Source organism: Columba livia, chromosome Z (assembly GCF_036013475.1).
Source record: "Columba livia isolate bColLiv1 breed racing homer chromosome Z, bColLiv1.pat.W.v2, whole genome shotgun sequence".
NCBI classification, from domain to species: domain Eukaryota; kingdom Metazoa; phylum Chordata; class Aves; order Columbiformes; family Columbidae; genus Columba; species Columba livia.
This window is the reverse complement of record NC_088642.1, coordinates 54,264,425-54,279,024: the sequence shown is the minus strand read 5'-3', so window position 1 is coordinate 54,279,024 and position 14,600 is coordinate 54,264,425. Positions and strand designations below refer to the sequence as shown.

General features: G+C 41.1%; 1 protein-coding gene across 1 annotated transcript in view; it reads right to left on the bottom strand.

Annotated features, from left to right (window-relative positions):
- Nucleotides 1–14,600, bottom strand: part of FRMD3 (FERM domain containing 3) — a 149,395-nt gene that overhangs the window by 12,689 nt on the left and 122,106 nt on the right. The window contains exons 11-13 of the mRNA XM_065045916.1: nt 13,282–13,356; nt 12,614–12,682; nt 7,492–7,613 (exon numbers count right to left, since the gene is read on the bottom strand). Coding sequence (XP_064901988.1) covers nt 7,492–7,613; nt 12,614–12,682; nt 13,282–13,356 — 266 coding nt within the window. The remainder of the gene's footprint in view (nt 1–7,491; nt 7,614–12,613; nt 12,683–13,281; nt 13,357–14,600) is intronic.

Here is a 14,600-nt window from a genome sequence, read left to right as displayed (position 1 = left end):
GCTGTACTTGATGTAACATTGTCATTCACACTACAGTTCCTTTACAAGAGACCACTACTAGCATAATGAACTATGAGGAGCTAAAGGTTTGAGCAAAATAAATGTAAATTTACCAGCCCCTCTGGCTGTGATCTTGGAGCCATGCCGCAGTAATCGAATGCACACTTCCTTGTTGCAGTGGTTAACCATCCGTAAATGAATGCTTCTCTTGGTTTGGATTTTTACAAGACATTTCACCATTTTGGCTATTAATTCCTCTTCTCAAAGTCTTGTAAAGGCTCTACCCATACCAGCTTTGACCTTTTATTGAGTTCCCACTGAGTTTTAAGAGACTACCACAAGTCACTCTCAATGAATCAAATGACAAGCTTCTAACATGGCCAACAAAAATATCCAAGCAGGGAACAGAATGAGAGGTTATTTTTAAACATTTCCAAATGCCTCATAATGTACAATACAAACTTCCACAGTGTCCGTCTCAGTTAGCAGTTGCTAGCATAACAGCTGAACCACACACACAAGCATAAAAGTATCCAAGGCATCAAAACACAGCATAGCATTTAGTGTCTGTTTTTCACAGAACAAAATGACACTGTGGCCATTTTTCCAAAAAGCTTCAATTTGGCCACTGATGTCTGTTCCCCACCACTGCCTGGAAAGTATTTGTGGAAAATGTATGGATACAAAGGGAAAAATCCTATGATGTGCTTACAAACCTTAGTCACAGGGCAAACCAATGGGATGAAAATTCTCTCCTTTCAAGCCTAGACTCAAAGCTGACCTGCCTGTATATAAACAAGAGAAAAAATTCTTAAGTTTGGGAAAAATGTTTCTCTTTGTGTATGGGCTCCAGTTCCCACTTGTGGACAACTACTGGACACATTCATACTGATCAGAAAGAAGCATAGCTTCAGAAGGCTGGGTACTTCCCTGTCCCCCTCCAGCAGAGATATGCAGGCTCCTAAAAAAGGCATGACGCAGATACACTGGCTGCTGGTAACGTGCTCCAGCTGCGAGCTGAAATGCAACCATGTGCACAGAATCACACTGTCCTAGCGGGAAAGGAGCTCTTACTGGGTCCTCTGAAACCACAGAGAAGAGATAAACTGGAAGGAGTGTACTGGGGCATGGGTAGTCTCTCACTCCCCAGAATACTTACCTTCAATATTTACAACACGTTGTACCATCTGAGTCTTCATTACCAGACATACTTGTTCCCTCTGCACCATAAAATCAATTATGTGCATGCAAATATGTGGAAAAAAGGGGGCAGGGGAGTGAGTCCTGCAAAGCTGTATCTTACACTAAGTGATTTCTCCTATGAAAGACATCTGCTTCAACAGAGCTTTCAGAAAGCATCTTGATGGTGGCTCCTTTCCCCTGCCTAGCCCATATAGTATGAATATCCAGCAGTACTCCTTTTTACTCCTTCCTACTGCAGGGAAAACAGTCCTCTTCTTGCTTTCCTTCTCTGCAAGCACTTCCATGTGGGTGTGACCAAAGATCAAGTGCCCCTTCACTTTCTATCTCCATTTTGTCTCCATTTCAAATGTAAGATTCTGTCTGCTGTTCTCATCTTTATTCTCATAACTGTTGTAGCAACCAAAAGATGATCATTAAAATCTCTACTAAAATGGGTTGAATCTTCACTGCATACAGCTACCAAAACTGGAAAGCACCAATTCTTACAGAAGTCTAACCACCAACATGTTCAATAAGCAAAGGAAAGCCTAACTGAGGACACAAGTGTCACCTGGACAAGACTGTGCATGATTTCTAACAGGAGCACATTCATCTCAGTGAACAAACATGTACCATTTATGTTTCATGTCACCGAGCTCATGCAAAAGAGAAATGACTGAACAATTTCAAGTCACTGCCCACAAACCATGTATACAAAACTAAGGGAGATAATGTTGAAATCTTGCAGCTGAGGCAGCAACTCTCTGCCTCTAGTACTAACTCTCAGCAATAAGGAACAGGCTCTGTTTCCTGAGAGGAAGATGACTTTCTATGACCTGACATGGGCAGCACACCCTGAGTAATGGTTGGAAGACATTTTTCAGCAAGATTTTCCAGACATGGAGCTGCTTCTGTCTTGCAGAGCTGCCCAGGACTTTCTGTGTGCAGAAGAGACCAGGCAAGGCCATGGGTCCACTCTCAGTAACTTGTTTTGCAGCTCTTGTCACTCTCCTCCTTCCTAAACTGCTAGTACAGCTATGACAGAGCTGAAAGGCTAACGACTAGTGGGAACTGTGGCAGAGAGACCTTTAACATTCATGTTCTGTTGCAAAGGAGGCACAAAGCAGCAGATGGTTACATGACTCCTCTTGAAATCAGAAAGTACAGTTTGCAAAAGCAAAACCAATATCTTCCCAAATCCAGAAAACTAAAACTAATAAAACACCCTCCAAAACTAGTACCCTTCCCCAGCCAGTGAAAATCGTGAATGGAAAATTTCTATTCAGGTGTAACAATTTTCATGTATTTGTGAAAAGGAAGCATATCACCCTTCTTCAGATTTTAGGGGTAAATTATTATGGTGTTGGGGAAAATGTTGTTTAGTTTGTAACAAAAGTAGATACAGGCCATGGTAAACACCTGGAAACCTGAGAATTTGTAGATAAGTTACAAAGCAAAGCTGGCAGAGCTAATGGTTGTTGGCGCTACGCATTTTATCTTGAAGTAAAAGGTTTTTCTGTAAAAATCGTTGTTTCCAGACCTTGTAGGGCTTGATTACTGTAAAACCAAGTTAGTTCAGCACAGACATGATGACGCACACAGTGATGTTAAGATCTCCTAAGGCCAGAACACTCTTTGGGAGATTCCTAGAAACTTTCAAGACAAAGTGTACAGTTGCAGGAGAAACTTAAGATGACCAGACTTTATTTCATAAGTGAGAGAAGGATCTCAATGTTAAAAAAACTACCAAAAAAATAGTAGAAAATTCCATCAGATACAACCTGACCTAAGGATGCTCACTTTGTGCTCTAATGAATTTAATGGAATAGTAGAATAAATTAATTTTCTCTGCATACCACAGTAATCTAAAAATAGAACCACTAATTTATTTAGAAATGCCACTAAGAAATCTGATGACCTCTTACATATTACAATTTTTGTTATCATACACACACACAGACACAGCAGGTACAATCAGCTAACAAGAGCACTGCTTCCAATTTCATGGGGAAAAGCTGGTTGATGCTACATGATACAAGATGTTTCATGATTGTCTCTATCTGATGTATTAAGATGAATTGTGCCTCATGTACAGCAGGTATTTTTTAAAAAATATGAATGTTTACAAACTGTGTATGAGTTCTACCCACAGAAAGAGTTAGCAATAAGCCAATAACTTTTTTCCCAATAAAAATTAAATATAACAACACTAAGCTGTGCCCAGGGAAAAAAAAATTGCCTAGATAACCTTTTACAGTGGTTATTGCTGTACAAACATAACATGCAAATAGATACTTAACATTATTTCATACTTATTAACATATTTTTAATATTTTTTCATATTATTATTCACAAGTGGCCGATTTTTCATATGTGGCTGTCTAAGCTGTACCCACAAAAGCTCCATATGCATCTGCTCTACAACCTAAGCTTACACAGATGAGAACTCACATTCACACACACACACACACAGTCAACTAGAGTGGTAGTAGCTGGTGAGTGCTCATTCCCACACATGCTTGTAAGGTGCAACAGACTCCACACTATAAAGTACAGATATGATTAATGGCAGTTAATTGCCATTTAGGTAATATTTCGTATACTTGTGTGACACACAAAATAAGTTTGCTAGAGGATTAGAGCTCTCTGTACGCAACTCAGATGCACAGACATACAACTTCTTAAGAAAAATAATTCTTAAAAGATCAGTGAGGACATCTAAAAAGTGTGTATCTCTCCAGGGAAGAAAAAAGTTGAGGAGCACAGACTTTAAACAGGAGGAATTTAGAATAAGCCTGTGCCATCAACTTTCTTATTTAAAATACAGTATAAGGTAGATCAATCAACAGAATAACTGAAGCACACTACTTTCACTTTGATTGCTCCTAAGGCGCAAGTCACTGTCACCAGGAAAATAACTCATGTATGAAACCTAAGCACACAAGTATTGAGTGGCTTAAAAGAAGTTTTCATCACTTTGTCAAAACCACATTAATATTCGGTAATTCAGAGGTTTTGCTTTAAAAAAAAAAAAAAAAAATAGGCTACTCAAATACATAAAGCTCTGATAGATCTAGTGTTGGGAAATCCAAATACAATTATCTACTACCTGCAAAATACTTGCCAAGTGATCAGGACAGGTAATAACCTGTCTCACCCAATCATATGGTGAAAGAAGGCAGCCACACAATTCCCACAGCAATAGCAAAAGTAATACAACGTGTTCAACTGCACATGGAGAAAGGACCACGAAAATGATAGGACTATTCAGAAGGACAAAGATGAATTTTGAAATCACACTTCTGGATACACTTAAAACTTTTGTAGCTAAATGTCTTTTAGGTTCAAAAGGTAAAAATTCTCTCTCCAAGTATACCTGACACTGAAACATAAAACCTAATTCTATGCGATAACCTTCTAGGCACCACAGTAATTTTATGGTTGAATCTTTACATTATCACACCTCTTTCCTCTTCCTAAGATAGAAATTACATTAGTGCAAGACAAGAGTCAGTAATGAGGAATGTGAAAGCCTGAAAAACTGTAAGCAGTAGCAGCAAAGCACTGAGAGATGATCTGCAATCTACTCTTGCATAAGTGTTAACTGCCAAAGTAACTACTACAGTGATATCATGGACATTCTGTATCTTTTTTCCCACAAACAGTGGTCTTTTATTACCATGTTTACTCAGCATACCCTTTCTTACATGTCTGCTAAACCACTGGACAATTTGGGCTTTTCTGGAGGACAGCTTTGTTTCAGTATGATACCCAGAATAGATTTTAAGATGGAATTTCATTCAGGAGAACGGCGGGGCTTCAGTTGTTTTTCTGCAACATTTGGCTGCATCGTGTTAATTTTACATCTGGAAGGAATATCCTAAGGCAGGCTGAAGCTGCTCAAAATCCTCTGTAGCCTCTGCTATCTCCATCTCAAATGGCTTTGATCCCTGGCAGTTATGAAGTAATTGGCACAAAGTCTTCCCTCTCACCTGGCAGTTTCTGTTTAGTTTAGTTTTATACTGTCCAGGCTCAGACAACTCAGAGTTCATATCTCCAGAAGTTTGAGGAAGCAGACATATTTACTCAAGACACTGAAGCCACTATATTTTTGGCCATGTATTTTGCTCATAACATATACAGCCAATTTAGAATTAAGAAGTTAAAAGACAAAGCTGTGCACTCTCCTGAGTCTGCTCAAGGCATGCACAGCTGACAGTGCCGTTCTAGCCAGCTCTGCTAACAAGTTGCTTGGGCCCAGCTACACAGCATAGTGCAGCACCATGTGAACATTTTGGCCATCTGGAGCTGGAACATCTGTATGCATACAGGAGCACCTTGCAGAAATACGAGCGTGGGTCCTGGAAGCTGCATTAGCCAACTGACTCAGCTGAGTGACCTCTGACGTAGGCAGGGCTGCACCATGACCTCAACAGCATCTGTAGGCTCTCTGGAAAGCACCCCAGTGTCCACCCCCACCACAGGCCCAGACGTTTAGATAGATGCCAAGGCTGTTGCACATCTGTAGCACACTAAAAACTGTTTTCCAATGTAGATGAGTCAGTTCCAGGAGTGGCTGCCTCCCCTCTCCATGACTCCTGCCCTTACCTCTCACAAGATCTTGCCCAACCCAATCTGATCAGCCACTTAACAGCTGAGTCAGCCAGTTGTGAGACACTGTAGAGTTAAGGGGTTGTTGGTTGGGATTTTTAAAATCTTTGTTTTATTTATTTATTCTCCCAGTTCACCGTGGGGTGATTAGTGCTGGTGCAAGGGAGAAGATGGTAATCCATAGAAGCAGATTAAGTGCATATGAGGAAAAGAGATGGCACCAGTGTCAGGGAGCTGAGAGATCAGTTCAAGCTGGCATTTGATAATATCGCCAAGTTCACTGCAGAAAAATAGTGTAAAAGAGCTAAATATTGTTAACTTAGCAGCTGGTGGTATTTAACTATGCATAACATATTCTACAGGAAACCCACCAGCAAATATTTCTATTAAATCATAGCAGTAACAACAACAATCTGGCTGACTAAAACAAAACATGACTTTCAAACTTATGTAATACACACATTTGAAACCAGCACTCTCTGGTGAGTCTATAGCAATGATAAGTCAGCAGTTTCCAAAAATGGATTTAATTGCTTAGCGTTCTAAGCATGGCACAGGAGTCTTACAAGCAGCAAGCTGTTGTCACCCTGCAGTGGCAACAACTGCCTAGCAGGAACATGGTGTTGGTACATGGCTGCCAGAAAGTGAATTCTCAGATATGGGTATTTCACAGCAGAGGTAAACAAGTAATTATTAAAATTAACTATGCATCATGTAGCCACTACTAGGGATTGTAATAAGCTAAGTATACAGACAATATCATTTACTCTGTTCTTACTACATTCACTATTGAAACTCCAACGTATGAACAAAACATGTTAATATGACTCCTAGATAATGAAATTAGGATGTACTCCCATGAAAATGAACGTACTTGCTCTGCTGTTTTCTGTTTCCCATTACTTTACCACACCAAAGCAAGAGCAAAGGTCTTATTTCCCAACTTCTGAAACAATTAGCTCACTACACCTCAAGTAAGAATCACTGTTATGTTTTGTTTGCTTGGCTTCCATTTTTATCAGGAAGAATGCAGTTACCCTCATTCAAGCTGTCTAAGATGTTCATACCATTCTTTGTAATAACTGCATCTCACAAAGATAGGTGTTGAATGAGATTTTTAAAATATCAAGAAGTAAACAAATACATTGAAAAACGTTCTACAAAATGCATTCAAACAGATCCTCCAATAACATCCCTTTTTGTCAACGGGACTAAATTAGCAGAGTATCTTTCCTAGCTGACCTTCAAATAACATCCATTTTTGTCAATTGAATTAAATAGTAGAGAGTTTTTCTTTAGAGAGTTTAACTTTAGAACAGAAAGAAACAAATATAAAAGTGGAGGGAAGCAAGAAAAACAACATACCTAGCAGTAAACTGCCAGTTTTCACTCCTGAATAACTACAGTTATTATTTAGTAAAATGGTGCTATGCTGAGATTATTTATTTCCTGTTAAGTTCCTTTTTTAAAACAGAAAGTGTAACAGCAGTAGCTTTCCTCACAAAGTATCTCACATGAGGCTTGTGCACAGCTCCTTGAGCTAGTGATCATTCCCCAGTATGATGTGCAGAGGCTTAATGGTGTACTCCTAATGGAAATTACTAGACTTTTCCCATATTCCTGCATCAGTAACACACATTTTTTCCATATGTTTTATAATAAAAATTGGTAGTGTTTGACAGGAATTGAGTGACTTACCTTCATCTAAAGGAACCTCTTCCTCCTCACAGGGAGAAGGAAGAAGGGGCTGTAGAGGTTCCATGTTGATTATGAGTTGCTTGTTCAAGGAGGGAGAACTGCGACTGTGGGTAATGCTGGTTCTAAAAGAACAGGTAGAACAGGATCAATTTATTCACAAAGAAAACAACTGCAGTCCAATATGTCTCACTGCAGAATCGTTTTGCAGAAATTACAGGAGGCCTTGAGCTGTCATAACAACTTCTGCTGCTTTCAGCTGTGTCATGTGGCCCCCTCAGCAGATATAAACCTTTCAACATCTGAAGTGTAAGAGACGGTCTTGTGCTGATTAACTTCCCTTTCTGCAGCCTGACTCCTTTTGATCTCATGCAGGATTTCTGTGTGTTGCTCCTCTCCACACCGCACAGCACACAAGAGTATTTGGCTTCAAGGAAGGGAAAGGCAGAGAGTATACAAATCATTTTCCTGATGTTGTTCCATTGCCTCTGGGACTGGGTAAAGGATTTGTTATGGTTTGAGCATTGCAGACTAAAGACTAAAGCAGGAACAACTGGATCCCTTCAGTTGACAGGCAGTGCTCTCATTCTCATGCAGCGCAGACACACTGCCTCTACACTGCGTCTCCTGGGGCTCAGGCTGTTTTTCTGTCCTGTCTTACTTGGCTCTAAGAGGCTTTCCTGGCAGCAGGTATTGAACTTTCTTAGGAAAGTTTGAAGAATGCTGCTGTTTCACTTCGGTCATGAGGTTGATTAGCCCAAAATCACATTCCTGACACTATCACAGAATCACAGAATGGCTGGGATTGGAAGGGGCCTCTGGAGATCATATATTCCAACCCACCTGCTAGAGCAGGTACACCTACAGCAGATCACACAGGAATGTGTCCAGGCGGGTGTTGAATTTCTCCAGAGAAGGAGACTCCACGACCTCTCTGGGCAGCCTGTTCCAGTGATCTGGCATCCTCAAGGTAAAGAAGCTTTTCCTCCTATTCAGATGGAATCATCTATGCTTCTGTCTGTGCCCATTGCCTCTCATCCTATCATCGGACATCACTGAAAAGAGTCTGGTCCCACCCTCTTGACACCCACCGTTGAGACATTTACAAAGATGATGAGATCCCCTCTCAGCCTTTTCTTCTCCAGGCTGAACAGACCCAGCTCTCTCTGCCTCTCCTCATAAGAAAGATGCTCTAGACCCCTAATCATCTCTGTAGCCCTCTGCTGGACTCGCTCCAGTAATTCCTTATCCTTCTTAAACTGCAGAGCCCAGAACTCGACGCAGTACTCCAGATGCAGCATCTCCAGGGCAGAGTGGAGGGGGAGGAGAACTTCCCTCAACCTGCTGGTCACACTCTTCTTAATGCATCCCAGGATACCATTGGCCTTCTTGGCCACGAGGACACATTGTTGACTCATGGTCAGCCTGTTGTTCACCAGGACTCCCAAGTCCTTCTCCGCAGTGCTGCTTCCCAGGAGGTCCCTCCCTAACCTGTACTGGTGCATGCGGTTCTTCCTCCCCAGGTGCAGGACCCTACACTTGCCCTTGTTGAACTGCAGTAGGTTCTCTCCTGCCTAGTCCTCCGGCATGTCCAGGTCTCGCTGAATGCCAGCACAGCCTTCTGGTGTGTCAGCCCTTCCTCAGTCTCTTCATCCAGGTCATTGATGAACAGGTTCAACAGGACTGGACCTAACACTGACCCCTGGGGAACACCACCAGCTACAGGCCTCCAACCAGACTTTACACCATTTAACACAACCCTCTGAGCTCTGCCATCCAGCCAGTTCATGATCCATCTCACTGTGCATTTGTCCAGCTCACAATTCCTGAGCTTGCCTATGAGGATGTTGTGAGAGACGGTGTCAAAAGCCTTGCTGAGGCCAAGGTAAACAACAACCACTGCTCTTCCCTTGTCTTACCCAGCCAGTCATACCATCATAGAAGGCTATCAGGTTGGTCAAACATGATTTCCCTTTGGTGAACCCATATTAACTACTCCTGAGAACCTTCATTTCCTCTGCATGCTTGGAGATGACGTCCAGACTGCGCTGTTCCATCATCTTTTCAGGATGGAGGTGAGGACTGGCCTGCAGTTTCCTGGGTCGTCCTTCTTGCCCTTTTTGAAGACTGGAGTTACGTTGGCTTTCTTCTAGTCCCCAGGCATCTATCCTGTTCTCCAAGATCTTTCAAATATGATGCAGAGAGGCTTTGAAAGAAGATCTGCCAACTCTCTCAGCACTCATAAGTGCATCCCATCAGGGTCCATGGATCTACGTGTGTCCAGTTTGCATAAACTATTCTCCTCAATCAAGAGAAAGTCTTCCTTTTGCCAGACTTTCTCTTTGGTCTCTTGGGTCTGAGATGCCTGAGGGCTGGTCTTAGCAGTAAAGAAGCAAAGAAGGCATTAATTAACTCTGCCTTCTCTATATCATCTGTCACCAGGGCACCCTCCTCATTCAGCAGTTGACCTACATTTTCCCTAACCTCCCTTTTGCTGCTAACGTACTTGAAGAAGCCCTTCTTGTTGTCTTTGACATCCCTGACCACATTTGCTTCCAAGTGGAACTTGGCCTTCCTCACTGCATCCCTTGCATGCTCTCACAGCCACCCTACATTCCTCCCAGGTGGTCTGTCCCTTTTTCCACATTACATAAACATCCTTCTTCCACCTGAGTTTTGACGACAGTCATCCATGCTGGCCTCTTACTCACTTTACTTGATTTCTTCCTTGTATAGATGCATTGGTCTTGAGCTTGGAGGAAGTGATGTTTGAATATTAGCCAGCTCTCTCGGCCCTCCCGACCTTCTAGAGCCTTATTCCATGGGAATCTTCCAAGCAGAACCTCCAAGAGACCAAAGTTTGCCCTGCTGCAGTCCACCATTTTAGTCCTTAGCAGATGTCCTATGCTAAGTGACATTACATGTCATTAAATATTCTGTGGGAATAAACAAGCTTTCTTCCACAATTGCCATGATTCCTTACTCATTAACATTTGCTCAAAGCTAAGTATGTCCTCATTGGCATTCTGTCAGCTCTCTCTAACAAATATTTAGTTCAAATTTTCACAATCCAAAGAAGGTTTTCACTCATACTACAGTAATTACAGTCACTCCAACCCAAAAGTACCTCCACAGGCTTCTTTATGCATCCCCTGGATCTTTGTGCTTGCTTTGTGCTCTTTACGAGCTACTGAGCAACTCCCAAAATAGGAGTCATGCCTGGGAGCATCTATAAGGCTGCTATTCCATACTTATTTAGAAAGATTCCCCCTTCAGGCATGGCCTGAAAACAATATATTAAATTATTGAGTGTGTATTTTCAGAAGAACTTGGCACCACATTAATGCTGCATGACAACACACTGGAACAGATTTTCAGTCTGTAATGCTTTATGTGTAATACCAAAAAAAATATACTGAACAGTAACCTCATCACAACTCCACGTTTCTTTCTCAATGCAGCCATGGCACTGAATTGACCTTGAGGGAGAGGGCGCAGGGAGAGAAAAAAAATATATATTTACTTGCTATCATATATATGTATTTACTTTCAATCATGCAATTTCCACTAAATGTTTTATATCTAAAAAATACCATCTACCATTTCCCACCCCAAATCCTCTTTCACAGAGTAACTTGTTTCTAAAGCCTGCCTTATTTGGAGCTGAAAATTTTCAATGCTTTTTTGCCTACTTGTGCTATTAGAAGGACAAGTTATCTACCTCTGTCTCCCATTTCAAAGCCTGCACTATAACAACCACTTGAAATCCTTAGACTTCTTCTCAGTCTTTGTAAGAAGCTGAACTTGGAGCTACAATAATATTATAAATGCAGGCATCTTAAGAAGGTTAGTCATAAAAAAATATACAGTACTATTTATGGCTGTTAGATCCATATGATGTTGCCCTCAAAACTTATTTGCCCTCTGATCTGTTTCTTTATGTACACTAAGAGTTTTAAACAACATGTTTAAAATACTTTAAATACTGAAAGCAAATAAAAGTAAAGTACAAGATAAAAATTAATTTTACCTGAAAACCTTTTCTTATCCTATGGAAAAAAGAAACCCTATGGAAAGTTGGTAATAAGCTATTTCCTTAAATGAGTAACTATTTTAACTTAAAATGCATTTGTGTGCCCAAATATTCTACCCTGTCTCAATGATGGACCTACATTTTGCCTTCTGCATTCCCAGTTAAACCATTCTAGATCACCACTTACCCCATTTATAAATGTAATTTCTGCAAAAGCATGTTCAAAAGCACCCCTGCATGCCCTTGCTATTAATTACACAATAGGGCTGGACAACACATTTATAAATACTTAGTAAAGACAATCCACTTTTCTCTCAAATATAGATGGAATAGCCATATTCAATTAAAAATAAACCAAATGCACACACCCTACTCCTGAAAAAAAATTACTATAAACCAGAGATATGGCTGTAGAATGTTCAGGAAGTTAAGTAACCTTTTAAAAAGTTTTTTAATAGCTTTTCCCTGCTGGCCTCTTTCTTCTCTTCTGAAAGACTTTAATTAGGCTCTTATCAATTTTCACTGTCACTTTAATGAGTGATAAGGACCAGAAAGCATTAGTCTGCTTGAAAAGTCTAGCTGATTATTTCTAACAAGCTAAATCTTTTATCTCTAAAAAAAAAAAAAAAAAAATCTCTAATAATTTTTCTCTTTATGGAATGAAGTGCTTACTTTTGAATCTGACTGCATTATGGAGAAACTACCAACTATACTTTTAAACATACCCATATACATACACAAACCAGAATTTTTCAAAACAGGCAAAGAACTACAAATGAAATGAGAATGTACTTTTTGTCAGAATCTTGTAGTAACAGTCTATGTCATAAAACAGAAAATAATATAAGCTTCTTATATGACTGATTGATTAAACCAAACTTCAAAGCAGCACAGTGTTGCCTTGTGTAGGAGACAATACATCATTGTCAGAATTCTGTAACACTGGCAACACATATTTCCCAGGGCTTGCATGCCTCGTTGTGGAAGCTCAGAATGACAGCCATTACATCTCACAGTAAAGGAATGAGAATTTCTCTGTCAAGAACAATAATCCTTAGTCCTCAAACTTTAATATTCAATGTAAAGACATACCTGTGAACTTCAGGAGGTTCCCTCTGGATTTTAGAACTTGCCTCCACAACCTCTTTGGCTACCTTTCCACTGCATTAAAACATGAAATAAATATTCTGGTAAATACAAAAATTAGCTCACTACATGCCAAATACCATGCATACGTGAGCAACTAAGTTACATTCAGAAGAAGAAAAGGATAAGGTAAAAATAAATTCCTATGTAGTGGATATATAATGTCTCAGACTAAAAATTGCTAACCACTTGTCTGAAAAGCTACTGAAGAAAATGCAACCTTTTGTAGTAGAACACTAGGAGTGGGACTGGACTGCCTAACTAATGCACTGCTGGTTTGGATTTGCCCAGTTACAGGGGACATCCAAACTTTACACTAGCCAAGCATCATGGCTTTTACAGAAACTGCACCAAAAGTGGAGCCCTGTTCTGGTGAAACTGCTCTTTGATAGACATCTGCATGAAACCTCCAGTTTATTTAAAAGTGATGCTAAAGAGACAACAGAAAATCCTTCAAATCCTGATGTGAATTAGGTATGAACAGGAAGCACAAGGGAAGAAGAACAAGGAAAGAAGAACAAGGAAAAGCACACAGTTTGCCATGAGTAGTTACGGACTTTTTTCTCTTACTTTCTGAAATCATTTACCATGAGAAAGAAAGACCAAACACTCACCTGTATCGAAATCTACTGCCTTTAAAAAATATCTTGCTGCTGGACATGGTCTTGATCTGACTGGATTTTGCATACCTTGAAGAAAAAGAACAGAGGCTGACACATTTTCAGCATAGAAGGAACTTGATAAACAAAAATGAACAAGGCAAACTACAAGCTTTGTTATTTGTATACCACAAAGTAATATTCAATAATTGGGACTTCCCAGTGTTTTTAAAGTGCTCCTACACATTACAGAATCACAGAGTAGTTTGGGTTGGAAGGGGCCTCTGGAGATCATCTAGTTCAAACCACGTGCTAAAGCAGGTTCACCAGAGCAGAATGCACAGGAATGTGTCCAGGTGGGTCTTGAATGTCTCCAGAGGAGACTCCACGACCTCTCTGGGCAGCCTGTTCCAGGGCTCTGGCAACCTCAAAGTAAAGAATATTTCCCTCCTATTCAGATGGAATCTTCTATGCTTCAGTCTGTGCCCATTGCCCCTCATTCTATCGTTGGGCAGCACCACTGAAAAGAGTTTGGTCCCATCCTCTTGACATCCACACTTGAGATATTTATAAAGATTGATGAGATCCCCTCTCAGCCTTCTCTTCTCCAGGCTGAACAGACACAGGTCTCTGTCTCTCCTCATAAGACGCTCTAGGCCCCTGATCTTCTTTGTAGCCCTCTGCTGGACTCGCTCCAGTAGTTCCTTGTCCTTGTTAAACTGGGGAGCTCCAAACATGACACAGTACTCCAGATGTGGCCTCAACAGGGCAGAGTAGAGGAGGAGGATAACCTCCCTCAACCTGCTGGTCACACTCCTCTTGATGTACTCCAGGATACCATTGACTTCTCAGCCACAAGGACACATTGTTGACTCATGGTCAACCTGTTGTTCATCAGGACTCCCAAATTCTTCTCTGCAGTGCTGCTTCCCAGGAGGTCCCTCCCTAACTTGTACTGGTGCCTGGGGTTGTTCCTCCACAGGTGCAGGACCCTACACTTGCCCTTGTTGAACTTCATAAGCTTCTTCTCTGCCCAGTCCTACAGCCCATCCAGGTCTTGCTGAATGGAAGCACAGCCTTCTGGTGTGTCAGCCCTTCCTCCCAGTTTGGTGTCATCAGCAAACTTGCTGAGGGTGCAGATTAGAATATAAAACACACAAAACCAAAAATCAATTCAGAAACCATGGGGCCAGCTGTCCTCCTGCAACCCCTGGAAGACCGCGCCAAAGCGGATATCCACCTGCAGCCCATGAAGGAACTTGCACTACAGCAGATGGATATGCTCTGAGGGAAGCTGCAGCCTGAGGAGAGGAATCCCCACAGGAGATGGCTCC